Source organism: Pteropus vampyrus, unplaced genomic scaffold (genome assembly GCF_000151845.1).
Source record: "Pteropus vampyrus isolate Shadow unplaced genomic scaffold, Pvam_2.0 Scaffold256, whole genome shotgun sequence".
In the NCBI taxonomy this organism is placed as follows: Eukaryota; Metazoa; Chordata; class Mammalia; order Chiroptera; family Pteropodidae; genus Pteropus; species Pteropus vampyrus.
In genome coordinates this window covers 489,415-516,025 of record NW_011889037.1, presented here as the reverse complement: position 1 = coordinate 516,025, position 26,611 = coordinate 489,415, and the positions used below count along the sequence as shown (strand labels likewise).

The window sequence follows — 26,611 nt, the reverse complement described above, 5'->3', positions numbered from 1 at the left end:
GGGGTTGGGGCTGGCCACCAGCCTTCATGCTGTCCTGCTGGCCTCCTCTCTGTTTCCCCAAGCTTCCGCCCACAAAGTCCCTCGCTGCCTGCAGCACCATCCTTGCTCAGCAGCTGGCCTGCCAGCCTCTGCCCGCAGGCCTGGGGCCAGCCCTGCCCCCACCCCCCCACGCCTCGGCACCATCCTCCAACGCTAGGAGTGGAATGAGGTCGGGAGACCATAGCAGCCTGGGCCCAGAGATCTTCAGTGGGCTCCTCCCTTGCCCAGCACATCCTGCTGGTGGCTTCCAGCTTTAGGTCACCAAGGGCTGGAGCCGCTGTCCAGCTGCCAGCCCCAGGCTATTGGGGACCTCTCGCTGGGCCTTTCCCATCCTCTCTCCAGAACGGCAGCTACTGGGGAGCACTGCCAGGCCCAGGCTCAGGCTCAGGCTCAGGGAGACGATGGGGCTCTGCCACCCAGGTGGACCCTCCTGTCCTGCACCTACATGTTTCCACCGCCCTCCATGGTGACAGCCAAGACCAAGGGGCCTGGAAGGCAGGTGTGCCCCAGGAGCCCAAGAAAGTATCATCGTCATCGAATTTGGGCACTGGAACCTTCTCACCAGGCCAGTGTTGGCGCAGCGGGTGCCAGACCTTGGGCCCCATGTGGCAGACCGGGTGGGGCCAGCAGGTGGTGCTGTGCTGTCTGCAGTCACCTGGGACAGCAGAGGCCCTTTCTGACCTGCAGATCACTGTCGGGCCTCCAGCGCCAGTCTCAAACCGTACACAGCACACAGCAGTCGCTCAGTCAACAAGCAAGTGATACAAATTAAACAGACATGCCCTCTTTTACCTGCAATGCGGATGACTGCCCGCTCGGCAGGATCCAGGACACTTCCATTGCCCCCCGAGCCACCGCCACTTCTCCGGCTCCTCTGTGTTTTCCCCAGGTTCCAGGGCAGTGTGTCCCCAGGGCTGGGTGAGCCACTGCCTCCATTGGAGCCATCCTCATCCACTGTCCGCACCTCTTGGTCCTCACCCGACATGGTCTGCTGAAGAAGCAGGAAAGGGTCACACCTCTGGGGGGGAACTGCACACTGACCCACCACCTTCTTCACCCAGACATTGGCTCCACCACATCCTATCACCTGGACACTGACACCCACACCCCTCTATGTCCCCATATATCCCCACCCTCTCAACCCAGGCGACAACAACCCTCTCCCCCCATCCACAGCTGGCCTCACCCGCCAGCTTATCCCTCAGGCACCACACAGGGACCCCTCCCAGACACTGACCACACCCCTCCAGTGTATCACTAGGACAGTGACCCCCCCCCACTGACTGCTACTCCCTCTGTTAGTCACTCAAACACTGAACCCTCCACGCTGTCACCCATGGGCTCACCCTATCAGAGGACACTGCCTCCACCCTCTACCCTGTCAAACAGGAGGGGAGGCCTCGATTACCTTCCCTTGGTCACTGACCCCACCTTCCCCCAAACCTGGACCCTGTCTCCTCAATCCTCTGATCAGCAGGGAAGCCAGGCCACCAGGAAACACTGATGGCCACCTCTCCCCTCTCATCTTGGAAGGACTCCGACTCCATCCCCTGGGCAATGGCGCTCTACCTCCAAGCTGTCTCAGCTTCTAAGACTCCCCAGGGCCCCGACAGTCCCCACCCCGAGCGCCCCACAGTCCCACCTCAGCCTCTGCAATGCTGCCTATAAATAGCCGGAGCCGCAGCGGCGTGGGCCGGCAAGGAGCGCGGGCCGCCGCTCCAGCAGCCCCCCTGCGCGCACGCACACCCGCACCGCCGGCGCGGCCGGGGCGCACGCACACCCACGCGCGCACACGCTTCAGCTCCCCGATCCCAAGAGCGCTGGCGTGCGGGAGGTGAATGGGGCTCTGTCCCGGCGGGGGTGGGGTGGCGCGGGGGTACAATGTGGGCCCTGTGCCTCTTCCCTCAGGCTAGGGGCTGGGAGGAGTCAGCGGTCACTGGGCTGGGGGCCACCCGCCCCGCCTCCCATAGTCTCCTGCGCTGGCCGCCTCTGCTCCAGCCCCCGCCCCGCGCCCCGCGGTCGCCCGCGCCACCCCAACTCAGCAGTCTTTCCTGCCCACACCACGGGCACCGCCCGTCCAGTTCCGCAGTCTCCGGCGCGCAGAAGTGGTGTCCCCGCGAGGGAGGATGGGCCGCGTCGCAGCCCCTAGTTCCCCGACGCCTGCGGCGGGAGAGCCCCCGCTCCACCCGCAGCTTCCGCGCGCTGCGCACCTCTCCATCCCCGCCCCGGTCGTACTTGCCTGGTGGCTCAGCTCGACTAGGCTCGGCCGCCGCAGCCAGACTGCTGGGACCGAGAGAGCCGCGGAGGCGGCGCAGGCGGGGCGAGCCCGGAGCCCCGCCCCGGCTCCAAACCGAGCGCCGCCCGTTCGATCCGGGCACCCGTGTTTGCGCGGGGCCGCGGGCTCACCAAGACGGCGCGGCTGGGCAGCGCCCACGGCCCCGCGCGTACAAGGCGGGCGGGTCGGCCAGGAGACGTTGTTGGGGGAGCGTGCGTGACAGTGACACTAAGGCGACGTGGGATCTCTGGTGTGCGCTGGGTCCAGCTTCTGCTGGCCGCCTAAAATGGAGCAGCGGCCTCTGCACCACCCCCCCCACCCCTGCAAGGTCCCTCGCCCACCAAAAGACGTCGGACCGGCGCTCCAGCAGGTCCCTCCACCTGGTTTCACGTTTATTCAAATGACAGAATCGCGCTCGGGCAGTGTCGGGTCCTCCTCCCTCCCTCTGGGCTCTACTGACCCCTGGTGGTATGGCCGGTCCAGGCGGGGACTGGGCCCCAGCCCTCGTCGCACCGCCTGTCCCCGTACTGCGGCAGGAGCGCCTTCAGGGACAGCTCGGGCAGCCGAGGGGGCAGTAAGGCTGTGCGGAGCGGAAGCCTGGGGAGCAGGTCAGCGGCAGGGTCGAGAGGGACCTCTAGGGTCAGATGGCCGGGGAGTAGCCCAAGGGCCCAGAGGGGTTCCTGGAGGAGGGGGGAGCCCAGGGCATGTGCTCGCAGGTGATGAGGTGGGTGGGCAGCGCCTGGGTGTCGTGAAAGATGACGAAGATGCTGGGCTGGCGGAGGCAGTCCACGGCGCTGTCGTAACGCAGGAGCACGTGGCCCGGGGCCCGCAGAGGGGGCGCCCGCAGCCCGCGGTGGCCCTGCCCGTAGTCGCCGGTCAGCACGCGCGCCACGAACACCGCCTTGTGGCCGTCAGCGTTGGGGGGCGAATAGCGGTCTTGCACAGACAGGGAGGCGCGCTTGGCGAAGTACACGCCCTGCCCGTAGAGCGTGCCTGCGGGTGGGATGCGCGGGGGTCAGGGTCGCCCGGGTCCGCAGAGCCCACGCCCTTGCCCGCCCCAGGCCTCACCATTGCGGCCGCAGAAGCTGCGGTTGAAGCCGTATGTGCAGATGTCTGTGACAGCCTGCGCTGACGTGCCGTGGTACAGGACGTGCTCGGCCGGGCGGCGGTCACAGCGTTGCTCCAGGCGCTCCCGGTGCAGCTCATACTGCTGCTGCAGCAGCGGGTGCAACACGCGCTCCACCTGCGGTGGCGGGAGGCGACAGAGCTATTCGGAGACTCTCTCCAGCCCCTGGGCCGCAGGGGCAGAGCTGAGCCGGGTCTTGGAGGTCAGAGTCAGGGGAAACTGCATGACTCCAGTCCTGCTCTGCCCAGCAGCCAACATCGATAGACATTAGTCACCTGGATGGGGCCCCAGGTGGCACTGGAAGGCTCCCAGGGAGGCCTGCACGTGAGCAAACTCAGCCACTCGCCAGAGCGCAGCACTCATGTCCAGGCCTCTACAGAGAAAAGCTGAGCCAGGTGTCCACACTGGGGACAGGACTTCCCTCCTAACACCAAGAGATCCGCACTCCCCCCCGCCCCCCGCCCCCCGCCCAGTGCCGGGAAAACCAAGGTGACCAGACCAGCGGTCAGTGATGCAGGAGCCAATCCGGGCACATAGAGTTTCTAAACTAGTCTACCTAGTCTCCGCAGAGGGGTGCAGAAGAATCTGTCCTTAAAAGACTAGCTGCTGTGAAAGACAACTGCTCTGGCAAACGGCAAGTCCTCACACTGAGAATGGCATCGATGAGCCGCTAACAGAAAATATTTTATTATAAAGAACAGAATTGCTGACTAAATCCTGTGGGTGGGCCGCATAATAAGATGATGCAGGGGGAGTTAAGGAGTGACTCCGCATGCGGAGCTCAAGACAGGGGATGGAGGACTCAGATCTGCGGACTGCCACAAGAAGATGACAGACTGGTGACGGGAGCAAGAGAGGACAGAATGGAAGGCAGTTCCCCCGAGCTGCAGTTGGCATCTTCAGGTGGGAAGGCTCCATAAAATGCCAAGGACGATGGGGAAGGGACACATCCCTGCCACTGCCTGCTGGAAAATTTCAACCTCCGAAGAGAATGAATCTACAAGTGTCCGGACACACACACACACACACACACACGTCAACACACAAATGGAAAAAAGTCTCCCGTTCTTGCACTGGGCTTATCACCGCCAATACTGGATGCTAAGGGACCGTAGAATTTTTTTTTAACTTTGCAAGAACAAAAAAAAATTTAAGAGAAAAGAAAAAAAAGCAATGCGTTTCAAAGATCTGGAGACAAATATTTTGATCCTGAATATTCCATCCAGCCAAACTTTTTTTTTTAAACATTGTTAACTTTATTTTATTATTTTTTACACGCCTACAGCCCTTGGTATTCCGAGGTGGAATCCCATCCAAGTACTAACCAGGCCCGGCCCTGCTTAGCTTCCGAGATCAAACGAGATCGGGCACGTTCGGGGTGGCGTGGCCGTAAACTCCACCCAGCCAAACTGTTGATGGTGAGGACAATATCGGAACATCTGAAGACAGGCCAGAACCAGCTGTGCTCATGTAAGTTAGCAGAAATGTCTCAGGTAAACACATAGCAACTTTTGTTTGAAAAAGAATAATTGACGCCAATATCAAATTATAGTTGCAAATTACCTCTAACTGTAAAAGGCAAGCTAAATGTAAAAGTCCAAGGTGTTTATTGCCCACTCGGGGAGACACTTCTACTAAACAGAAAAAGAATCTCTGCACTAGGGTGACCAGGAGGCATGAAGAGTGACCCAGCAGCCAAGCACAGCACAGAAAAAAATGGAGAAAGTGAAAAAAATTGAGAGCCATTAGTCCCTGAATTCTAGAACATTCTCTGTCATGTACCCCAGTTTCAACAACTAGGATTTTATTTCACTATTTGCTCTATGGTTCAATGGTAAATATTTTTTCATTATCATTTTATATCCATTGACCTAGCGGCCCAAAGATGGAGCTTTGTGATGGTCATAGAATAGAAGGTAACGTTCGTCAACCTTGACAGCAGAATACAAAGAACACAGCCTACCGAACTAGGAAGAGGGGGGAAGAGCTGAAAGAGGGGGAGAGGGAGACCGGAAACAGTGTCTAAAGTTAAGTGAAAAAAGAGTCTTCCAGCGAGCACCACTGTGACTTTGGCTGTACCTTCTGAAGTCACAGTGGTGCTCGCTGGAAGACTCAAGGGCACGTAACTAAACAGCCAGCCAGGGAGTCGGGGATCTGAGTGAAGCCATCGCTCCTCCATCTCAACACAGAAGTGACAGCCGCTAAGCACAGAACCAGAGGAGAAGCCCTTTATCCAAACTCAGAGGACTCATCTGCAGGAAAGTGGTGGTGGCAGGTGGTGGCAGATGACTGGGCCAGGTCTGGGGCAGGCCAGAGGTTCTGCATTTCTGATCGGCTCAAGCCACTGAGGCTGCTGGGCTCACCCACATCTTGGTGCATCAAGAGTCAAGAGCACACCCGCCTGGTGTCACCAGCACAATGAGTCCAGCTCCCCTGCTGCCCCTTCCTTCTCGCATGTGGCCAGCCCTCTGCAAGCCTTGCCGTCAGCCCTGAGCACTCAGCCCTGCTCTCTGCTCCAGCTGTGCCCACCTCTTCCCTTCCTTCTGTAAGCGGCTCAGTTTCAGACTGGTCCTGTTGCTCCCAGTTGCTCTCTGCTCCTGCCTGGCACTGCCCTCACACTCCCTGGCCAGAGAGCAGCCTGGGCAGAGCCCCTCCTCAGCCCTTGCCCCTGGCTGCACTGCCCTCCAACACCTACCCTCATTGCCTCCCCAGTCCCTCCAAGTCTCCTCTCCTGGCACCCAGGCAGGGACTTCTGGGACTCCCGGGGTTACACTCCGGCCCCACCCATTGGTCCCAGCCGATTCTGAAGCGTGCTTCTGCTGAGTTGCCACATTCAGTAAGAGCAGCAGTGAGCCCTCTGTCTGCTGGAGCAGATCCTGAGGGTGGCAAGAGAACCCCAGAACAGCACGGCATGTCTGTGGAATGAGTAGTCCTCACAGTAGCCACGAGGTGGCATCCCCACCCCATGCTCTAGAGAAGGGAACTGGTGTGGAGAGGGTCACGCCCCTGACCTCCATGCCCAAGCTTTGGGAAGGCCCTCTGGGCAGGGACCAGGCCTGGGAGCCTGGTGCTCTCCATCCCCCTGACAGCTTCCAGCCCGCCCCGAGCTGGGCAGCTCCTGGCCAGTGGACCCTGACGTGGGCAACAATGGCAGCCGACAGGCTCTGCAAGGTGAAAATGGTGCCATGAGCCCAGGAGGCCATGAAGCTGACAAGACAGAGCGTGGACTCACCCGGACGATGTGGATCCTGCCGTGGGCAGCGTCCAAGGTGTCGTAAAAGGCCTGCACCACCGTCTGGAATTCCCTGTCACTCTCGGCCAGACACTCCAGCCTGCCCGCGGGCCCCTCCAGCCTCTGCTGTGGCACTGACACACAGGGAACAGGGTCCGGGCCGTGCATGGGACACTGGTCCCTGAGAGCTGGCTCACCCCATCTACCCCCGTCCCAGGTGCAGACTTACGGGTGGGGCACGAAGCCTCCAAGACGAAGGCCAGACCCTGATCCTGGGGTCCAGCCAGCAGTGCCACTAAGTGGCAGGCCGCACGGGTGGGCTGGGCCCCAAAGCCACGGAGGACAGCGCCATCACTGTGAAGGACAACACTCACGCCATGGCGCCGTTCCAGGCGGGCACACAGCTCTGCGGGCAGCGTGTGGCCCCGCAGTCCCACTGTCTCCTCCCGGAGGTGAACCTCCAAGGCGGCCCCTAGAGCCCTATCCAGCTCCTCCAGATCCTGCTCAAAGGCCATGTGCACCAGCAGCTGGGCCGGGCCACCAGCCAGCAGCCCTTCCTCGGCCGGCGCCTGGACTGGCTCCAGCAGGGAGAGGGCCAGACCTCGCCGCAGCGCGGCGGCCTCCTCCCGCTCAGCCTCCCGGCCCTGTGGCTCCAGCGACCGGTGGAGGGCCAGCTGCAGCTCAGCCTCCTCCAGCCACCCAGGAGCCCCAGCACTGGGGGCAGGTTCCTCCTCGGGGTGCTCCTCAGGCTCCTCCTCCTCCAGCCCCTCAGGCAGCTGGTCCTCCCCATCCAGGCCCTCCAGCGTGGCCAGCAGCTCTCGGACCTCCTCTGGGAACAGGGAGACACACTGGGTGAGGGATCAAGCCCAGCCAGGTGGGGCCGAAGGAGAGGATGAGTCCGGGGACGGGTGAAAGATGGACAGAGGGTTTACGGGACATGAGGTCACAAAACGGGTGGGAGTGCGGAGCGGGGCGGAAGGTGATGTCAAGGAGGGACCGCCAGATGTGCAGGGCATGCCCGGGGAGCCCTACCAAGGCTCAGGTTCTCCTGGTCACTGCTTGTACTTTCTGGGGGCCACAGAGCATGAGACTGGCCAGGGAGGGCCTGGAGGGCCTCGGTGGGGTCCGCCTGCCAGGAGAGAATGGCAGGGCCCAGTGGGCACACACCCCTCCCGGGCCTCTAAGCAGGGGTGAGAAAGAGGGGGGTGGGGCGGGCTCCATCTCTACCTCTTCAGGGTCTGTGTCCAGGGTGTCCCTGGCCAGACGCTCTGTCCCAAAGACACACTGGAACTGAGCCTCTAGCCCCTGGAGAAGGTGCTGCCCCTCTGGGCCGAGCAGGAAGCTGGCGCTGCCTGGGTGCTTCAGACTCAGCACGTGACAGCTAATGCTGCCTAGCAGACTCTGCAGAAACTCCTCAGCTGCCTGGCAGGGGCCCAGGGCTCCGCAGAGCTGCAGGACCACAGGGGGCCGGGTGCAGGTTTAGGGCACAAGAAGGGTACCCAGAACCTTCAGTGGGGTTGCAGGCCAAAGGGAGGATCCTCAGAGGTCACTCACCCGAAAGCCAGTCACATCTGATCCTTCCAGTGGGAAGAGGGCAACGTCTCCCAAGCCAGCCAGAAGGTCCTCGTGATAGAGCTGTATGAAGCGCAGTGCTCCCGGCTCCATTAACAGCACCGTCTCCACCGGCGCCTCCCGCTCTGGTGACCCCACGGGCCCCAGGCTCTCCAGCCCCTCCCGCCCCGGTGACTCCACGGGCCCCAGGTTCTCCAGTGCCTCCTGCCCTGGTGACCCCACGGGCCCTGAGCTGACTGGCCCAGCCTGTCCCAAAGACCCTATAGGACTTGTCCTGAGGAAGGTTTCTAATTGTCCTGGTGCCTCCTCAGAGCCCAAGGTCGCAGACCCTGCACCCTTCTGTGCCCTTCCTGGCCCTCCAGTTTCCAGGGGAGCATGCTCAGTGGCTCCAGGCCCCAACTCTGCCGAGTGGTCCCTTCCGCTTGTGTCCTCAGCAAGGCTCTCAGGCTCCAGGACATCGTAGTGGGGAACGAGGCTCAGCTCTGAGCCCTGCAGCCGGTGTTCCCGCTGCAGCACCTGCTCGGCCGCTTGGAGGAAGAGAGAAGACAGGACGTCAGGGCTGCTCAGATGGGCGGCTGGGCCGGCGCGGTGCGGCCCCACTCACCTTGCCACTGCTGGAAGCAGACGACGGTGCCCGCAGCCCCGGGCAGGCGGCGCAGGCCGTCCAGGGGGCCTCCCCCACTGCGGCGCCCGTTCTCCAGGTACAGCTCCAGCAGCAGCAGGTCGGCTGCCAACGGGCCACCCACCACACGCACAGCTCGGGCCTGTGGCACCCGCGCCAGGGACACTTCGGCCCCCTCCAGGCCCAGGGTCCTGGCCTGCTCCTCCAGCGCACGGACTTCTGGGGGAAAGGCGCGAGTTGGCTCAGGGCGTCTCCCCTATAAGGCACGCTGCCCCAGTCCCGCCTCTCACCTGCCTCAGAGAGGGGCTTGGGCAGCTGGACCAGGGCCCGGTCCGGTCGGGGGCTGGCCAGGGCGCGGCAGGGCTGCTCTGGGTGCCCCGTGGCACACAACAGGGTCTGGACGTGCTGCTCCAGGCGCTGGGGGGTGGTGCCGGGGGGCAGTCCTTGGAGCAGCAGGCGTGCAGGGGCGCGTGGCGGGGCCGTCCGCAGGCTCAGCCGAGCACCTTGCAGCGTGTGCTCCTGGGCCAAAACCCGCGCAGCGTCTGTGGGCGGAGGTGGGTGGGTTGTCAGGGCCAGTGTCCCGTGGGGGCCCCGGCTACCTCCTTCCATCAGCCCCTCACCTGCAGGCTCCTGAAAAGTGAGAACGCCCCCATGGCCGAGTCTCTGCCAGCTCAACACGGGGCCCCCCCCAGAGCGTCGGCGGTTCTCGAAGTATAGCATCAGCAGCTCGTCGGTGACGCTGGGGGACAGCCCTCCGAGCTCCACTGCCGCCCCCTCCTCCGCCTCAACCTCTGCCATCACGGCCCTGGGGCCAGGACCAGGGGCGTAGGGTAACAGCCTCCCGGTGCCCCACAGCCCCCTCCAGGCCTGCGGCAGTACTCCCTGGTGCCCCCTTCATCGAGGGCAGCTCTCCACACGGCCCCAGCACCTGGGCGGGCCCACCCGAGGCCCGCAGCCAGGACCCAGGCCTGCTCTGCCGTAGAAGGCCTGGGACAGGAAAACAAAAGTGAAACTGTCTGAGGGAAGTTGGGAGGGGCCTGTGGTGCTGGGGGTGGTGGCTGCAGCGAAGGTGCTGCCCTTTCCAGGCAGGCCCCTCCTGCAGGACCCCCCCACCCCCGCATCCAGTGCCTGAGCCTGGAAAGTGCTCTCAGCCAGGTGGCGACTGGGCAACTACACTCCGTCCAGCCACCAGCCCCACCCAGCCCACCGGCTGGCAGCGTAGCGGGGAGTGACCCTTCGTGGTCCTCTACTCCTCCGCTGCTCCCTTCCTGCGGCTCTCTCGGGTCTTCCATTGATGGTCATTGCCATCATCGTTGTCAGCATGGCTAATCCCGGAAGGTGCGGGCACTGTGCCTCGCCGCAGCAACCCATCACAGAAGGGGAAACAGAGGCGCAGCCGGGGCCTCACACCAGGCTACCTCTTGCAGCAGAGCCCTGCCCCCACTGCCCATGCTTCGTTGGCTTCCAGCCTCTCAAAGAGGTGTGCTCCACCTCCCCCCTCCCATTGACCCCTCAGCCCACTGAAGCCCAGCCTCCAGGGGACTGAGGACCTACCCAGCCTACACTCCCACCCTGGTCTGAGCCTCCGCCATCCCTCACCTGGATCACTACATTAACCTAACTCATTCCCCTCTGCCACTCCCACCTACCTCCACTGCCCCTCCTCAACAGAGTGGGCAGAGGGAGCCTTTTAAAGTGCCACCGACAGCTGCTACGGCTCGGACCGACGTGGAAGCCAAAGTCCTTCGGAGGGCCTGCAGGCCCAGCCTGATTGGGCCCCCAATCCCATCTCTGGCCCCATCCCTCTGCCTGGACGGGCCTTTCCCATAGAGCTACCTGGCCACCCCTCCTCTGTGACTCCCCTTACATGGCTCGGGTGGCGGTTTTAACTTGCACCTGAAAGTCTTCTTTAAGGACCTCTGACATGCACAGGCCACTTCCAAGGCTCTGACCTCAACTTCACGTGCAATTTTTCATTATTTTTCTTAAAGAAGGCTCTTCGAATCGAATGAGCTTCTACTTCCAGGAAGCTCCAGGGCCTCCCTGCCTGCTCTGTGATTCCTCTTTTCCTAGGGCTCCCTACCCCCTAACACGCTGTGTAACTCAACTCACTACGCAGATGGCTGCCGAAGAAGACCTGCCACAGGTGGCGGTGCGCCGGTCTCTGACCAGATTGTTAATTTCCACAAACCAGCTGTGAAATGGGGGGGTAGCTTGGACTTGGCCGTGACAGGAGTGTCGATGCCACACACACCAGCTAAGGGTACACGTGGGCTCCGCCTCTCCAGACCCACCTGTTAAACTCTGAAGCAGGACGCCACAGCTCTGACAGCGCCTTTGCTGAACCACCTCCGGGCCTCGGAGAGGCCACCCGTGCAAGAGCCAGGGGAGCACAGCCAAGGCTGTAGGCTCCGGTGGAGAGGCACTGACTGCTGCAGGGGGGCCTCCAAGAGGCCACCTGGCAGGGGATGTCCCTGGCTGTGGCAATCAGGAGGATTGGTGGAGCTCAGGGAACAAGTGCAGCTGGCCTGCGGGCCTGGGGCATCTCTAAGCCTCAGCCCCTTAGCGGTGGAACAGGGCTAAGGACTACATACACCCTTGCGGAGGGGAAAGTGTGATGAGGACAAGTGAGGATAAACATCTCATGTGGGGCCTGGAATAGTTTGCTCTCAGTGACTTGTAGAGACGATGGGCGATTAGTGATTAGGACTCTTGGTTTGGAAGAGCCTCGGATGAAAAGGGAAAGAAAGTGGTGTTTTTAAGGCCAAGGAAGGGTGGAGAGTGCCCGGCAGCCTCCGCGATCCCAGGTTTGGGAGTGAATTTCTCAATTCCCTGAACCCAGTTGGCCAGGCCAGACCTCAGCCCCCCGCCCCTGGCCAACTCCACCCCTTGGCGGACAGTGTGGGACGCAAGAATCGGGCCTGGGACTCGGAAAGGAACCAGCAGGGCGGCCGCAGCGGGTAGAGCGGCCCTAGAAGACCCGCATTCGCAGCTCGGCCCGGCCGCCGGCCCCGCCCCTCCGCCGCCGGCCCCGCCCCGCGCTACCAGGCCCCGCCCCCGCCGCCCCGCCCGGCCCCGCCCCGTCACAAGGCCCTGCTGCGTCTCCCGAGCCGCAGGCGCAGGCCCAGCAAGGCCGGCTGCGGAGCGGGTGCGGATTCGGGTGCGGGCGCAGCGGCCATCGACCGCGCGGCCGCACAGCGGACACCCGGCGCACCATCCTGAGGCGCCCCGCTAGTGGTGAGTCCCCGGCCCAAGCCCAGCAGCTTGTCGCCGGACAGGCCGCCCCCGCGCGGACCCTGCGCAGCTGAGCGGCGCAGCCGTGGGTCAGTCGGTCCGTCCGGCCGGAACGCACGGCTCGCTCAGGGCCAGGACGGGGGCGGGGAGGACGGGGAGCCGCGGCCTTGAGCGGGAGAGAGGGGGCGTCGCACTGCGGCGGCGTTGGGACCCGCGGCCCGAGCGCCCCCCGGACCCGGCAGGAGGGCCCACCCTGGCCTCAGGGCGGGTTCCGTGGCCGCCGCCCCCACCCACATTGTTCCCACGTCTGCTTTGTTTCCCCGCACGCCCTCTGGTCGCTTCCATCCCCCACACACCCCCGCACCCCGCTGTTCCTGGCGTACCCCCCTGGCAGCGGATCCAGGCCTGCTCCCCCTACCCCAGGAGCAAGGGACCATCGGGCCCTGCTCTCGGAGAGGGGTCAGGGCTCTCGCTGCTCACAGATGGCCTGGGGATTTCCTAGGATAGAAATAGCCGCCGGCTCTAGCCCCTTAAAGCTGCTTAAGGGGCGGGATGCGAAGGGGAGGGTCCGGGCACACCCCACACCTCCCGACCGCGCCCTCAGCCCCGACCTGGCCGGCTCCGACCCGGGAGACTCCAGCAACGGTGAAAAGGCCCTTCCAGTTGCCTCTAAGAAACAACAGCAGCCAAAAATCCTGAGGCTGACAGTCATTCCCTCTTCTGTCCCCTCCTCCACCTTTGGGGTGGGCCTAGAGCAGCCCCTTGTGAAGCCCCACGCCAAGCCACTCTGTCCCCGCCCGACCCTCCTGAACCGCTCGCTGCACTGGGCTCCCGACAGCCCCCGGGGCAAAGGTCATGAATCCACTTTCCTGCGTTTTGGTTCCCCGGCAGCAGGTGGATCAGCCCCAGGCCTGGCAGCAGGTCTGGGAACTTGGCACCTCCGGGCTGACTGTCGTCTCTCTCTCCTCTAGGGGGAGACCACAGAACCTGAGGCCATGCCCCATGAGAAGAGTTTTTTGGTGTCTGGGGACAGCTATCCTCCCCCCAACGCTGGATATCCTGGGGGGCCCCAGCCCCCCCTGCCTCCCTACCCTGGGGCCCCTTATCCACAGCCCGCATTCCAGCCTTCACCCTATGGCCAGCCAGGGTATCCCCAGGGTCCCAGTTCCTACCCGCAAGGGGGCTACCCGCAGGGCCCCTACCCGCAAGGGGGCTACCCGCAGGGCCCCTACCCGCAAGGGGGCTACCCCCAGGGGCCATACCCCCAAGGGGGCTACCCCCAGGGGCCATACCCACAGAGCCCCTTTCCCCCCAACCCCTATGGGCAACCACAGGCCTTCCCGGCACAGGACCCTGGCTGTGAGTAGTGGGGCAGGGGTCCGGGGAGGGCAGAGTCTCCAGGCACCCACGAGTGGCACTGACTCAGCCCATCCCTGCCCGCAGCACCTCAGCATGGAAACTATCACGAGGAGGGACCCCCATCCTACTATGACAACCAGGACTTCCCTGCCACCAACTGGGATGACAAGAGCATCCGCCAGGCCTTCATCCGGAAGGTGGGCCTGGGGCTGGGGCAGTGGCGGCGCGGGCGGTGCAGGTCCGGGCTCTGAGCAGCTCCCTCCTCAGGTGTTCCTGGTGCTGACCCTGCAGCTGTCCGTGACCCTGTCCACCGTGGCTGTGTTTACATTTGTCACCGAGGTGAAGGGCTTCGTTCGGGAGAACGTCTGGACCTACTATGTCTCCTATGCCGTCTTCTTCATCTCCCTCATCGTCCTCAGCTGCTGTGGGGACTTCCGACGAAAACACCCTTGGAACCTCGTTGCACTGGTAACCCTAGACCCCGAGCCCCTGGCCCCCAGGGCCCACCGACAGAGGGGGTAGGACAGGAGCGGCCCCCATACCCAAGGCCCGTGTCCCCGCAGTCAATCCTGACCATCAGCTTGTCCTACATGGTGGGCATGATCGCCAGCTTCTACGACACCGAGGCCGTCATCATGGCCGTGGGCATCACCACCACTGTGTGCTTCACAGTGGTCATCTTCTCCATGCAGGTGAGGGTTTGTGCTGGTCACCTCCATGCAGGTGAGGGCCCAAGCGGGACGCTGGCCCACGGCCGGGTCCTTGCTGACTGTCCCCTGTGCCCGCAGACCCGCTACGACTTCACGTCGTGCATGGGCGTGCTCCTGGTGAGCATGGTGGTGCTCATCGTCTTTGCCATTCTCTGCATCTTCATCCGCAACCGCATCCTGGAGATTGTGTACGCCTCGCTCGGCGCACTGCTCTTCACCTGCGTAAGTGGGGGCCGCCCGGGGCGGCTCGGGGGAGGGAGGGCGGGCCCCTCAGCACTACCCGCTGTCGCCCCAGTTCCTGGCAGTGGACACCCAGCTGCTGCTGGGGAACAAGCAGCTGTCACTGAGCCCGGAGGAGTACGTGTTCGCAGCGCTCAACCTGTACACGGACATCATCAACATCTTCCTATACATCCTCACCATCATCGGCCGCGCCAAGGAGTAGCTGGGCCCCAGCGCGCACGCGGGGCCCCACGCAGGCGGCGTGGCTGGCGTGGCAGTGCCATCTGGACCTCCCCTCTCCCTCCCCGGGCGCAGCCTGGGACAGAGGAAGCCCCCTCCGACCCTCCTGTGTGTACACTGCAGATACTTCCATTCGGACCCACTGTGGCCAGCATGGCCCCTTGCAGCCCTCCCGCCCCACCAACGGGCAGCAGGGCGGCGTTTCCGTGCCACCTCCTACCCACTCCCTGTTGCATGAGCCTTGTCTGCCAGCCCACCCCGGGGGGCAACACCTGGTCCCAGGGGAGAGGGATCGAGCCAAGGAGTGAGGGTGCACGTCTCCGCTCCTGTCCCTGCTCCCCGCCCAGCATAGAGTACCCCCTGCCCCTCCCCAGCCCACCCCTGGAGTGCTGCCCTCTGGGGGACCTGAGGGGTGAGGGGCTCGTCCCTGTGCTGAGCTCTGAGGGCAGAGAGGGTGGACTATTCCGGGGGAGGATGCCCTCCTCTCGTTCTGCTGTCTTTAAAACTCCAATAAAGGGGACCCTCTGCTCTCTGTGTTTTTCTCATCTCTCTTCTCCCCACCACGTCCTCCATGAGCTGGCGGCGGGGTGGGGGTGGGGGTTTGAGGTATCTCCAGGATGAAGAGGGGGCAGGACCAGCCACTGATGGGGTAGCTCGTGGCGCGGTGGCCAACCTTCTCTCCTGGCATGCCCCGCCTCCCTCCTCGTCATCTTCCCAGCCGCACTGCAAGGTACGTGCCAGAATTCCCGAGGCTCCCGAACGCGTGGTGCCCGGGTCACGTGATGGTAAGTGGCCAGGTCGTGTCTGCTACTCACTCCTGGGAGCTGCTCGGCATTTGGAGGGTCCTGTGAGACCCTTGCCATGTTGTCCGGGGCCTGAAGGGCAGCGGCCCAGGGCAGGCCTGCCGTGCTGCTCAGGCTCTGTCTCTGCAAGGCCCCAGGGAGCTCCTCCTTGGGCACCTGGCGTGCAGCCCAGGCCTGGCTCTCCACAGCCCTCCACCCTCCCTGCCTGAAACCTGGAGACTAGAGCCCCCGGCCGAGAGCCGGACAGAGCCTGAGGGCTCGGCCAGCTGGCCTCTCGGCCTGCCTCTGGCACCATCCGCTGCCTCGCCAGGCCCCACCCATTCAAAGGTCCTCAGCCTCGGCTTGTTCTACGTGTCCTACCCTGTGCCTCTTACTACCCCGACTCTGGAGTCCTCACCCCTCCAGATCTGGCTCCCAGGTGTGCGTTCAGAGGTCAGGCCGCTGTCCCTGTCCTCACCCTCCCCAGTAGGGTGCCCCCACTGCCCGGGGCCCAGCTCTGCCTGAAGCCCTTCCTGCTCTGAGCCCCCCTGAGCTCCCAGCCACAGTGGACACTCTTTGCCACAGCCTCCTCCCGCAGAGCCCTCCATCCAGCTGGGCCTGAGAGCCCTCTCCTGGGGCGTTCCACCTTCTCCCTGGCAGCCCATCAACTCTCCTTTAGCTGGCACCAGCACCCCAGTGTCTATGAAGAACTCGCACTCTGCAGGCCAGCACCCCGCCCCCTGCCCTGTACCCACAGGCTCCTCAGCTGGGGCACATTCAACACCACATCCATCCTCCCCGCCCTGCTGCTCCTGCATCATCTCCATCACCTGGATTACCCCAGCTGCCCAGACCAGAAACGCGGCTGTTCTCTCTCCCTGATTCATTCCTGTCTCCCTGCCCACCTCCACCTGCCTCCCAAGGCCTCACACTCACCTGTCAGCTCACCTGCACCAGCCTCTGCTCCACTGCCAGGTGTTTCCCCAACAGTGATCATGCTGCCCGCCTACTTAAAACCCTCTGGTGGTTGCCGTTAGGGTGAAGTCCAGATTCCCTACCTGGCATGCAGTGCCTGCCACGTGCCCTCTGGCCACCGCAGCTGGCCTCCTGCTGTCCCCTCGTCCCTCAGGCCTGACCTTGCACAGCCTGACCAGCAGGCAGGCCCCCACGTTCTCGAGCTGGGACACACACTGCCACCGGGGCCCCTTCCTGGCATCCACCTCGCCCTGCACAGCAGCTGCCCAGAACTGCCACATTTAGTCACTCTGCCTTGTCCCATGCTGAGCGCTGGGCAGATCCCCGGTGCCTGCCCGCTGGCGCCCCACGCACACGGGACTCTGCTCAGTTACGCTAGCTCACAGACCCAGTGGGTTCACGCTGAGGAAGAGACATGGAGGGCCACGTGGCTGGGGAGCTGCAGTCACGGCTGAAGGGGACTCGGGCACAAGTGCCAAGCGAGGACAGTGTTTTCTTGAAGAGTTTAAGGAGAACAAACTCTGAGCCAGGCTGAGTCCTGGGAGAGGCAGGGTCTGGAGGTATGGCTGGGGCAGGGCGAGAACCAAGAGGCCCCTACTGCAGGAGGGACAGCCAGGGCCGCACACCGGCAAGGGCTTGGACCTGTCCTGCAGGTGAAGGGGACAGCAGCACAGCTGGGTTTGTGTTTAGGAAGACAAGTCCACAGTGGAAAATCTAGGAGACTGTGCGAGGGTGCGAACAGGTGAAGAAAGCAGGGAGGAAGCTGCTGAGATGTGGCAGACGGCACCTGGGAGCAGTCTGGGGGCCAGGAATCCGGAAGCAGCCAGCCGCTAAGGGGCTGGCTGGGCGGGGCAAGGTGGGCGTGGCGTCTGCCGCGTCCCCGCCCCCCGCCCCCGCCGGGGGAGGAAAGGGGCAGCTTCCATCCGACTGGGTGAGTTACACTGACTGGCGAAGCCGAATGCAGCTGCAACAATTGTGAGGTCAGCCACGGGGCGTTCTCAGGTGAGGAAGGACGCAGCCCCTGATATCTGGGAGCTGGCCCCGTCCTATCAGCGAGGCCCTGGTGTCCCTAGTTGCTGGCCCCGTCCTATCAGTGAGGCCCTGGTGTCGCTAGGAGCTGGCCTGGCACTCTCAGATATAGGCTCTGGTGTTCTGTGTAGATTTTAAACACTTTCACACAGCACCAGAGTCAGACAAGCCCTTCCGTGACCAGTCGCAATAAGATGACCACACGTAACCACGGGTGAATACAGACAAAACGTGGGCACCGTCCGAGCCAATAAGAAGACCAGCAGTGCCCTGTCCTACGTAATCTGAGCTCTGCGGCCTCTTTACAAATGACCATCTTGGCCCGCCTCCTGTCCTTCCAAAGATGTGTCAAGATGATGTCACAGAATGGTGCCCCTTTCTGACTGCATGCGATCCAGACCACAGCCTGCTCCCTCCAGCTCTCCCCGATGCATCCAAATGAGCCCTTTCGGGTAGCCCCTCACTGTGCCTCCCCGGCAGCCCCGTGACTGCCATCACCCTCCATCACCCTCGCCCTCGTGAGCGGCTGCCCGCCTGTTGAATGCGGACGTGTCAGGGACTTCCGCTGGAGGGTGCTGCCCCAGCCCACTATTCCGAGGCCAATGAAGGCTAATTTATTCTTCAATCAAAAGTGTTTATTTACATCTGTAATAATTAAGTCTATTCTGGATTTCAAGACTAAACGATAAAGCGTGCACGTCCCCATAGCACTCCCTGCCCTGAAAAGCCACAGTGTCATTGGTGCCTGTTAAAAACCACAGTCGGAGGCGGCACAGGACCCCAGCTCGCCAAATGCCCAGCACAGGTGGCCTGTGCCACCTGCCCAGCGTCTCTGAACTGGAAGTGCCTTCAGAACAGGGACTATGACCTGTGCGTTTGGACACCCAGGTCGGCCAGCACCTGATGCAGGGCCAGGCACACCACGGGCAAATGCATGAACTTGACGAGCAGGAGCTGCACGGCCACTAACGGTCCCAGGATAGGTGACGGAGAAGGCTGTGGACTTCCGGACTTATGCTCAGTGCCATGTGGCAGGCAGGCAGGTCAGGAGTGCGGGCAGCAACGTTAAAAGCCCAGGGGAATCAGGGAGGCACACTTGGGGGAACCAAGTGGAAGGAAGAGAAGCTGCACGGGGGAGGGGGTGGTGAGGTAGGTGTGGGCGGCCATGAGTGCTAAGGTCTGGAGTCCAACCCTGATGCAGGCGGCGATGGACCGCTGGAGTCTTCCAGGAGGAGCCTGAAAGTGCTTTGAGCGAAGGCAGGAAGCCAGCGAGGGCCACAGTGATGGCGCAGGCAGGGTCCGGCTGGGGCAGCAGGAGGGGGAGGGAAGGCACGAGGGACGGCGGGTCCCCAAGGCGACCCCTTCCCATCCCAGCAGCAAGATGGCAGGCCGTTCTGCTACCCAGACATTCTGTGTTCCTGCGCGTCTTTGCCCCAGGCTGGCAGGCACTGGAGACCGTTCAGGAAGCAGGATGCAGCGCCCTCACTTCCACCTTCTCGACTCCCACCCTCTCTAGTGAAGGGTCCTCAGCCCCTGAAGCACACCCGACGTCACCCGCTCTCCCCGGCCGCGCCACTTCCCAGCCTTCAGGCTCCTGTGCAGCGCCTCCCTCCCTTGGAGTTGTGCCCCTGCTCTCCACATGCAGCTCTCCCCTGAGGGCCGTGGCTTCCTGGCTGTGTGCAGCTCGGGCAGCTCCAAGGCCTCCTCTCACCCCCCGCCATCAAGGGCCTGGGGCACTTCCCTTCCCGCTCTACCTTCCGCATGCCCGTCTCTGACGTCAAGGCCACGACGGCCTTGCAGCAGAGCCTGCCCTCCCTGGCACTACAGAGATGATGCCACACCCCTGCCCAAGCCCTTCAGAGGACTTCCTGTCAAGACGGGGGCTCGCCTGACTGACCTGGGCCCAGACCCCCAGTCTGCACACATAAAATTGCTAGATAATAGTTTTATACTTATAAAGACACATAGCTGAGCAGAAATGTTGGATGTAAACGTGAAGAGAGACCTTAAGCCAGGCTGTGCGATTTAGAGGGTGGCATTAAGGAAACCAGGCCTGGCGTTCAGGGCCCCCCAGAGGAAGGGGCCCGGACAGACCCCAGGCCCTGGATTGGCAGCCTGGGGGCCCCACTGGGTCCTAAGGACTGAGCCTCACCAAAACCAAAACCACCACCCAGCCTCCGCCCAGCTCTGCCCCCAAGGCTGAAGGCCACGGGCCACACTACCTGCCTGGCAGAGGGCAGGAGAAGACAAGGCCACCCTGGACCTCTACAGCATGTATCGTGGTATCAGTGAAACTTGCAAGGCATTTCAAAAGGCAGAGTGATGTGACTGAAATCCAAGAGGAACAATGGGAAGACAGAAAACAGACTTCGAGGTGACTCGGAGAGAGAGGATTTAAAGTAAATGTGATCAACACGTTAAGGAAAGTGCGAGGGCGCGGGGCCTGGAGAAACGAGCAGCGCGTGGAGAACTTCCCCAGGGAGTTGGATTCCCTAAAAGGAATCAAACGAGCATCTTGAAGGAAGAATACAATTAACGGAAAGATAAAAGCGGGTCTCCCAGCCTGGAGAGAAGTCAGAAAAGGATCAGTGAACCGAAAGGCCAATAGGACACCCCCAAAGCCACGGGAGAGAGGAGAGGTGGGGAGAAGGCAGAGGACAGCGGGGACAGTAAAAGACGGGCACGGAAACCCGAGGAGAAGCCACAGCTGCAGAGGCTGCCAAAAACATGCAAACCAGATCTGTCAAAGCCGACACCCGAAGAGGCCGTGCTGACCTCCTGAAGTCCCCCTATTTATTTTGTGAGCTCAGCGTCACAGTTTGAACAGTGTCCCCCCCTTTCATATGTTGAGGTCCTAATCCCAAGACCTCAGAATGCGACCTCATTCGGAAATTGGGTCTTTGCAGATGTTAAGATGGGTTGAGTCCTGCTGGAGTAAGGGGCCCCCAGGCCGGTGAGACTGGCACCTTTGACAAGGGAAATGTGGACACAGATGCCCTTTCCCTGCCCGGCCACTGCGGCGAGAGGAGCGGCACCACAAACACACATCGGCACTGGGCGGTCGTGCCGAGTGGCGGGAAGGCACAACAACTTCCGCCAGGACGGGTCGCTTCACCGCAGGACTGTGGGCATGGAGCTGCGGCGGACGGCAGAGGTGCCATGGCCCCGAAGCGGAGATCCGGCCAGCCAAGCCGCCACCTCTGCATGTGGTCAGTGGTGGTCACGTGGTACAGACATTCGTCAAAACTCACCCTATTGTTCATTTAAAATGGGTGCATTGTATGGCATGAAAATTATGCCTCAATCAAGTCGATTGATTTTTTTTAAATGAATGCGGGCAAAAGGTTTACGAAAGCCTTTCCTCTCCTGTACAAGAATTTGACCTTTGGCTAACTCTCTAGCTGTGTCCCTGGTCACCATCATAAAGGTGATTGATAAAGGTGAACCGTCAGCAACTTGACTAGGTGACGCCCTTACAGTAAAAGTCTCCCTACTGGTAAGTGGCACGAGGACAGGGAGGGAGCCGCGAGGAGCCACGGTGCCTGCCGCCTGGGGGGCCGCGGCCACACCAGGCCGGCATCTGGATGCGTGCTCTGCGTGCTCCTGTGTGGTCATGGCCCATCTGGCTGGGTTTTTATGTCTGTTCTCACCTAACGTTCCTCATGGACAAATTGCACATAAACCGACGATATTCGCCTTATGCTCAAATTGTTCCCAGAGACACCGATCACGTTGAAACAAGTTCATGTTTTCAAAACCACTACTGTAGCAAAATTGTGAGTTTTTTTGGGGGGTGGGGGATCCCCTCCAATCACCAGCTTTTTCAACACACGACAAACTGAGATCCACGACTGCCCAGAGGAGGGCGTTCGCCTATGTCATAAGCTGAAGCACAAGGACCCAGACGACCGAAGACAGGTTCTGGCCTCAGAAGCCTCCTGTGTGAAAAACGTTGGCCTGAACACTGTGTGGAAGATGCTGGAGAGAAGGGCCGTCACGGGGTCTGAGCACTGCCTGGCCTGAGCAGGTGTCCACCAACCCAGCCAGCAAATGAGTCCCGAGAGGAGGGCCTCGTGTCAGAGGCCCAGGCTCCACGGCGCTTCTAAGAGAGTGTTTGCTTTTGACCCGGCTGGAGGAGGAAGAGACGAGCACAATTCTAGAACCAGGCAGAAAGGGCTGGCCAAAAACGTCACAAGGAGAAGTGATGCTTCCCCGGAGAGCAAGCCGGCCAGCCACTGAGCTCCAGCCGGAGCCAGGAAGGGCCGAGCAGGCTGGACAAGCCGGCCCCAGGCCCAGAGCCTGCCCCGCCGAGGGCTGAGGTGTGGATGTGGGAGCCGGGGCCTTCTTAGGTCCAAGGGCCAGGAGACCAGAGTGGCTGCAGTGAGGGGCGGCCCTACCCTGCCAGCTGGGCCCCAACCCCATGCCAGTCCCGGCATGTGACACTCAGCTTGGTGACCTCATCGGGACAACTAGCGTGTGTCTACAGTCTTGAGACCACACCACTCCTGCACACTGTGACGCCGGTCCTTCCTCTGTGAGCCCCCGCACAGGCCCCAAGTCCCAGAAGTCTGCCGTCATGCGCGGACGCCGACCTCAGCACTTACCCTCTGATGTCACCTGACCCTAGGACAAACCCAGGTGTTATCTCCACTCCAGCCTGTGGTGACCTCACGTCCCCAAGCCCCCTAGCCGGCAGGAGGCAAGCTAGGCTTTAAACACCACTCTCCAGATGGAGACCTAAAGCTGGGCCCGTCTGTCACCTGCCACTTCCCTCTGTGTTCATGTGAAAATTCCTTTTGAAGGGTCTGTTCCATTTGGGCCGAGCTGAGGGCTGGGGAGGGAGAGGGCCGACTCTCTCATTCCGCGTAGGGCCTTTGGCGTCTGAGGACCTGGGACCCCAAGCACACCCCTCCAGCAGCCCCGGCGCCCAGCCCACAACCCTCCCTGGGCCAAGCAGTCTGTCCTTCGTGGCTCTCACGCCTCACCTGCATGCCGGCCTCCTGGCCCTCCCGCTCCGCGGCACCCTCCAAATGACACTCTGCGAAAAAGCAGAGAGGAACCAGCGCCACAGGCATTGCCAAGGCTCCAGAGCCTGAAAGAGCCGTCCTGGTCTCCAGTCCCTGAGCCCGTCACGAGAGACGACCGGACGACCCCTGAGGCTGCTCACCGAGGTCACACTCCCAGGAGACTCTGCCTCTAGCCAAGGCCTGGAGGGTCTTCGCTCCGACTGCTTTACAAGGAAGCCTGTTAAACCGACAGAATCCCATGGGAACGGAGGTCTCCGAGGGCCTGGCCACACTGGCACACTGAGCTGAGTCTAACAAGGCAAGTCCAAATGGGGACATACTGAGCAAAAGCCGGTGACCCATGGCCAGAGGGGGGACCTGACCCAGCATACACAAGTGGGAAAACACTGAAGCTCTGCTTGCAGCCAGCTCCCAATGAGCCCATGAAGAATGCGAACCCCAAGTGGACGCAGAGGCTCCTAACTCCTGCAAGTCCCACCCCGTGTCAGGGGCCGCGGGCCATTCCCAAGTGGCACTGTCCAGGAGCTTGGACAGGGGAGCGGGCAGAGGGCGGTAAAGGGCAGCCCATAGCCCTCACGCCCCAGACCTCGTCCCCCAAACTCACAGTCCAAACAAACACAGATAAATTTCTGGGTGAATCTCTTGCTCCCCAGACTTCTGCTGCCCAACCCCAACTCGACCCGGTGGGCTTGGATGTGCCAAGGGAATGAGCAGGGAGAGAGCGGATGAGCCCAGGGCGGGCGAGTGCCAAGGAGGGAGCAGGCGCTGCGGCTCCACGTGCTGCGGGGCCGGGTGTCTCCCTGGGACCTCCGGTGCCACTAAGGCTCTGCAGAGAGCAGGAGGCAGCAGAGGCACAGTGACTTCTGTGTGGGTCCCGTCTCCTCTTCCCTTGCCCGCTCACTTCTCAGATTCTGGAATCCCATTGGCCAAATCTCTGCGCCGGAGCAGGCCTCGCCAGGTCACCGACGGCCTCTGACGCCTCCTCTTCAGTCCACGTCTCAGCCGACCCCTCGGCATCACTCGCTGCCATCGCTGCTCCGCTGGCTTGAAACACTCCCTGCCCGTGGCTGCGCCAGCCCAGCCTCCTCGGGCTTATGCCTGTTCCTATGGACATCTCTGCTGTGTCCTTTGCAGGCTTGCCCTACTTGTTGAGGTCCAGGGGACCTAAAGCCTGCTGGCCTCCATCTGTTACTGATCCTGGGTGACCTCACCCTCACGTATGGGGTCATGTGCCACCCAGAAGCGGATGCTGCAAAGTGTGTTTCCAGCCCTCATAGCAGCGCCCCAGGACCCGGTGTCGTGACCACTGCCTCCTGACCTGACTCTGCAGGCCTCGACGGCGCCGTGTCAGCAGCACCCCAAACCTGACTCAAGACCCCGGCTCCAAACCTGGTCTTCCTCCCTCGTGGCCTGGTGCTCCCCGCAGCTCCAACACGCATGCCAGGAGCTGCGTGGCCATCCTGTCCTCGCTGGTGCCCATTAGACTGTCCTCAGCTCTGCCCACTTCTCTCCATGTCCATGGCACCACTGGCACTGGAGCCACCCTCGTCACTTGCTCAGATGACTGTGGTGGCTCTTTCCCTCCAATCCACTCCCATAGCCCCTTCCGTAGAGCCCTACACGGGCTCCCCAAGGCCCCTCGGAGGGAGGACAACATCGGTGCAGGCCGCGAGGCCCGCCAGAGCCCGGCCCCACCCCGGCCCCGCCAACGCATGCCCGCACCATCTTCTGCTCCCCGACCGCGGCCCTTCCAGGTCCTTCCATGCAGCGCGGCCCCGCAGGTCCACATGGCCGGGCCCTCTGCCAGGAAGTGCTTCCCACCGTAGAGACCCGTCCACGTCATCTCTGTCACCACTTCCTCGCGGACCGCACCCGCTCCGAGCACCACGCACAGCAGTCGTCGCAGCAGCCACTGGACATTTACATGTGATTTTCCTGCTCACAGCTGTCCCCGCTGTACCGCACTGTCACTGTACTATGACAGGCACTGAACCCCCAGTGCCTGACACAACACCTGACACACAGTGGGTGCTCAATACATGTTTTTGGAGAAAAGAAGCACAGATACTCAGGGAAATAGAGACGGTGTCTCAGTCAGAGTTCCTACGTGGTAAAAGGTTTACTCAAGGCGTTGGCTCATACGACCGTGGGGGCTGGCAAGTCCGAACCTGTAGAGCAGGCCAGCAGGCTGGAAGCTCGGGAGGGACCTGAGACAACACCGAGAAACATTCCTCCTTCCCTGGAAAACCGCAGTGGTCAGCTTGCGCCTTCCGCTGATTGGACGAAGCCCGCCTGCAGCATCGAGAGTGGCCTTTGCTTAACGCCAACCGACCGTAGCTGCTAGTCACATCCAGAGAATACCACCGCGCAGACACGCGACCGCAGCCCAGCCAAACTGCCACACGAAACGTAGCCTCCACGGACGGTAAAGACGGCACTGACCCGAGGAGAGGCCTACGGCGGGCTGCGGTGGAGGCGCCCAAGAAGGGCAGGCGAAGCCTATTTCCACGCCGTAGGAAGGCCCAGCGGGATGCTGGAGACAGGGTGTGGAGCGTCTGCTCCATGCAGAGAGCTCGACCTGGCGCCCAGGACGCCTAGGCCAGGACTGCAGCCTGGGCGTCGGGGGCGGGGGCCTATTGTGAGGTCCGGATGGAATGCTGATCTTCAGCCCCGTCCTTGCCCCACCCGACTACTAGAGTGTGCCCGCGGCTCGTCCCTGGCCTTCACCGTCCCCTCCTGCCTGTGAGCAGAGGCCCGCAGAGCCAGTGGAGGTCGAGAGGACGTGGCTCAGCTGACTCCCAAGGCCAGGCCCGCAGAGCCCTCTGCGTAGGCAGCTCTCGGGAAAGGGACCGTGGCAGGGGCTCGGAGATCTGCGTTCTCGGAAGCTGACGAGGGACACGGCCAGGCTCTAGAAGGACTTTCGTCAGGGAGGCCAGGGAGCGGGAAGACGGAGGTGTGGCGCAGGTGGGCATGGCCAGGAGCACCTGGAAGGTGGGGCTCCAGTCACCTGATATGGAAACGCCAAGCGACAGGAAGCCAGGCGCTCAGACGGGGGGGCCCGGCCTGGCAGTCAGGCCATGCTCTGAGCACCTGGGGTCGGCAGAAAGCAGGGCCCTGTGTCCAGGTGTCCAAGGCAGAACGGCCCCAGGAGAAGGCTGCCAGGCTGCCATCAGGAGTGGCCGAGGGCCTAAGGAAAGGGCGCCTTGACCAGGAAGGAGGGCGACGACTCCACCCAGCAGCTCCCCCACTGACCACCCGCCCACATGGCACCAGGCCCTGGGTGGGTGCTGGAGAGCCCCACAGTTTCTGCCCTCCACATAAGTGAGCAGAGCAGCATTAGCTAAGCAGACGGAGCGAGGTGAGTGCCGTGACAGAGACCGCGTCTGCGGGGGAAGTCTAAAGGGCAGTGGTTAGCTTGCCATGGGCACGAGGAAGCTTCGCAGAGGAGGCACCTTCAGAGCAAGGTTGGCTGAATGGAGGAGGGGTCAGCAGAGGCCGAGGCAGGGCCTGCCCGCAGGCCCGGAGGCACGAGAGCTGAGCCTGCTGGAGCAGAGAGGCCGAGGAGGGCACTGCCTCTGACCTCACAATACCCACTGGGCCAGCCTTGCGACTTGCAAACTCTGGCGCCCTCCTCCAGCCCGGGCAAGGCCCGGGGCCCTGGGCAGCCTCCAGGTGCAGTGCCCTCGGGTGGGCTGCACCCTTCCCGCTGCCCTGGGGCATGTCTCTACTTACCAGTTATGAGGGGCTTCGGCATCAGATCGAGAGGCTGGTACGGGAAAATGAGGAACTGAAGAAGCTGGTGCGGCTCATTCGGGAGAATCACGAGCTCAAGTCAGCGATCAAGACGCAGGCAGGTGGCCTGTGCATCAGCGGGCTCACCAGCGGGCTCGGCGAGGCGGCAACCGGCCCTTCTCAACACCAGAGTAACTGTAAGAACCTGAGTTCAAGGAGAGTGGGTTGGGAGGGGTGAAGCTGCACCAAAGGGGAGAGACTGAGCGTGGGAGGCCTCGGGGGTCGTGGGGAGAGAGGCATAGACAGTGACGCCTCTGCAGGCCAGGGGCCCCGCCGGGGAGGGTGGGTGAAGGCACAAGGCCATTGGGATAAAAGGGCAAAACTAGGCGCTGGCCCCGCCCACCAAAACTAGGCGCTGGCCCCGCCCACCTGCCC

At 62.4% G+C, this 26,611-nt stretch overlaps 4 protein-coding genes and 1 pseudogene across 7 annotated transcripts in view; 2 read left to right on the top strand and 3 right to left on the bottom strand.

Annotated features, from left to right (window-relative positions):
- Window positions 1–2,405, bottom strand: part of PLEC (plectin) — a 63,403-nt gene extending 60,998 nt beyond the window's left edge. Inside the window, exons 1-2 of one of the 2 annotated variants that reach the window (XM_011374887.2) lie at window positions 2,279–2,405; window positions 832–1,030 (exon numbers count right to left, since the gene is read on the bottom strand). In XM_011374887.2, coding sequence (XP_011373189.1) covers window positions 832–1,024 — 193 coding nt within the window. In that variant the 5' untranslated portion in view covers window positions 1,025–1,030; window positions 2,279–2,405. The remainder of the gene's footprint in view (window positions 1–831; window positions 1,031–2,278) is intronic. The other variant, XM_023520305.1, reaches the window with a different exon arrangement.
- Window positions 2,406–2,685: 280 nt separating this feature from the next.
- Window positions 2,686–9,831, bottom strand: PARP10 (poly(ADP-ribose) polymerase family member 10). Of its 3 annotated transcripts, none has more exons than XM_023520306.1 (10): window positions 9,487–9,831; window positions 9,157–9,408; window positions 8,849–9,085; window positions 8,227–8,771; window positions 7,900–8,121; window positions 7,705–7,801; window positions 6,902–7,501; window positions 6,673–6,806; window positions 3,383–3,581; window positions 2,686–3,307 (listed from the first exon to the last, which is right to left on the bottom strand). In XM_023520306.1, the coding sequence occupies exons 1-10, from the start codon at window positions 9,662–9,664 to the stop codon at window positions 2,955–2,957; spliced, it is 2,817 nt and encodes a 938-aa protein (XP_023376074.1). In that variant the 5' UTR covers window positions 9,665–9,831; the 3' UTR covers window positions 2,686–2,954. The 3 variants fall into 3 exon arrangements, with proteins under 3 accessions (XP_023376074.1, XP_011373186.1, XP_023376075.1); XM_011374884.2 differs by having other exon boundaries at window positions 3,383–3,557; XM_023520307.1 differs by having other exon boundaries at window positions 8,849–9,082.
- LOC111729343 lies at window positions 4,717–4,835 on the bottom strand (annotated as a pseudogene).
- Window positions 9,832–11,953: 2,122 nt separating the features above from the next.
- GRINA (glutamate ionotropic receptor NMDA type subunit associated protein 1) lies at window positions 11,954–15,165 on the top strand. Its single transcript, XM_011374882.1, has 7 exons — window positions 11,954–12,103; window positions 13,072–13,459; window positions 13,544–13,656; window positions 13,727–13,927; window positions 14,023–14,151; window positions 14,248–14,391; window positions 14,465–15,165. The coding sequence occupies exons 2-7, from the start codon at window positions 13,096–13,098 to the stop codon at window positions 14,612–14,614; spliced, it is 1,101 nt and encodes a 366-aa protein (XP_011373184.1). The 5' UTR covers window positions 11,954–12,103; window positions 13,072–13,095; the 3' UTR covers window positions 14,615–15,165.
- A 10,997-nt stretch (window positions 15,166–26,162) lies between these two features.
- The window catches only part of LOC105301976 (speriolin), an 8,733-nt gene continuing 8,284 nt past the window's right edge, over window positions 26,163–26,611 (top strand). Inside the window, exon 1 of the mRNA XM_023520284.1 lies at window positions 26,163–26,373. Within this exon, the coding sequence (XP_023376052.1) occupies window positions 26,163–26,373 (211 nt within the window). The remainder of the gene's footprint in view (window positions 26,374–26,611) is intronic.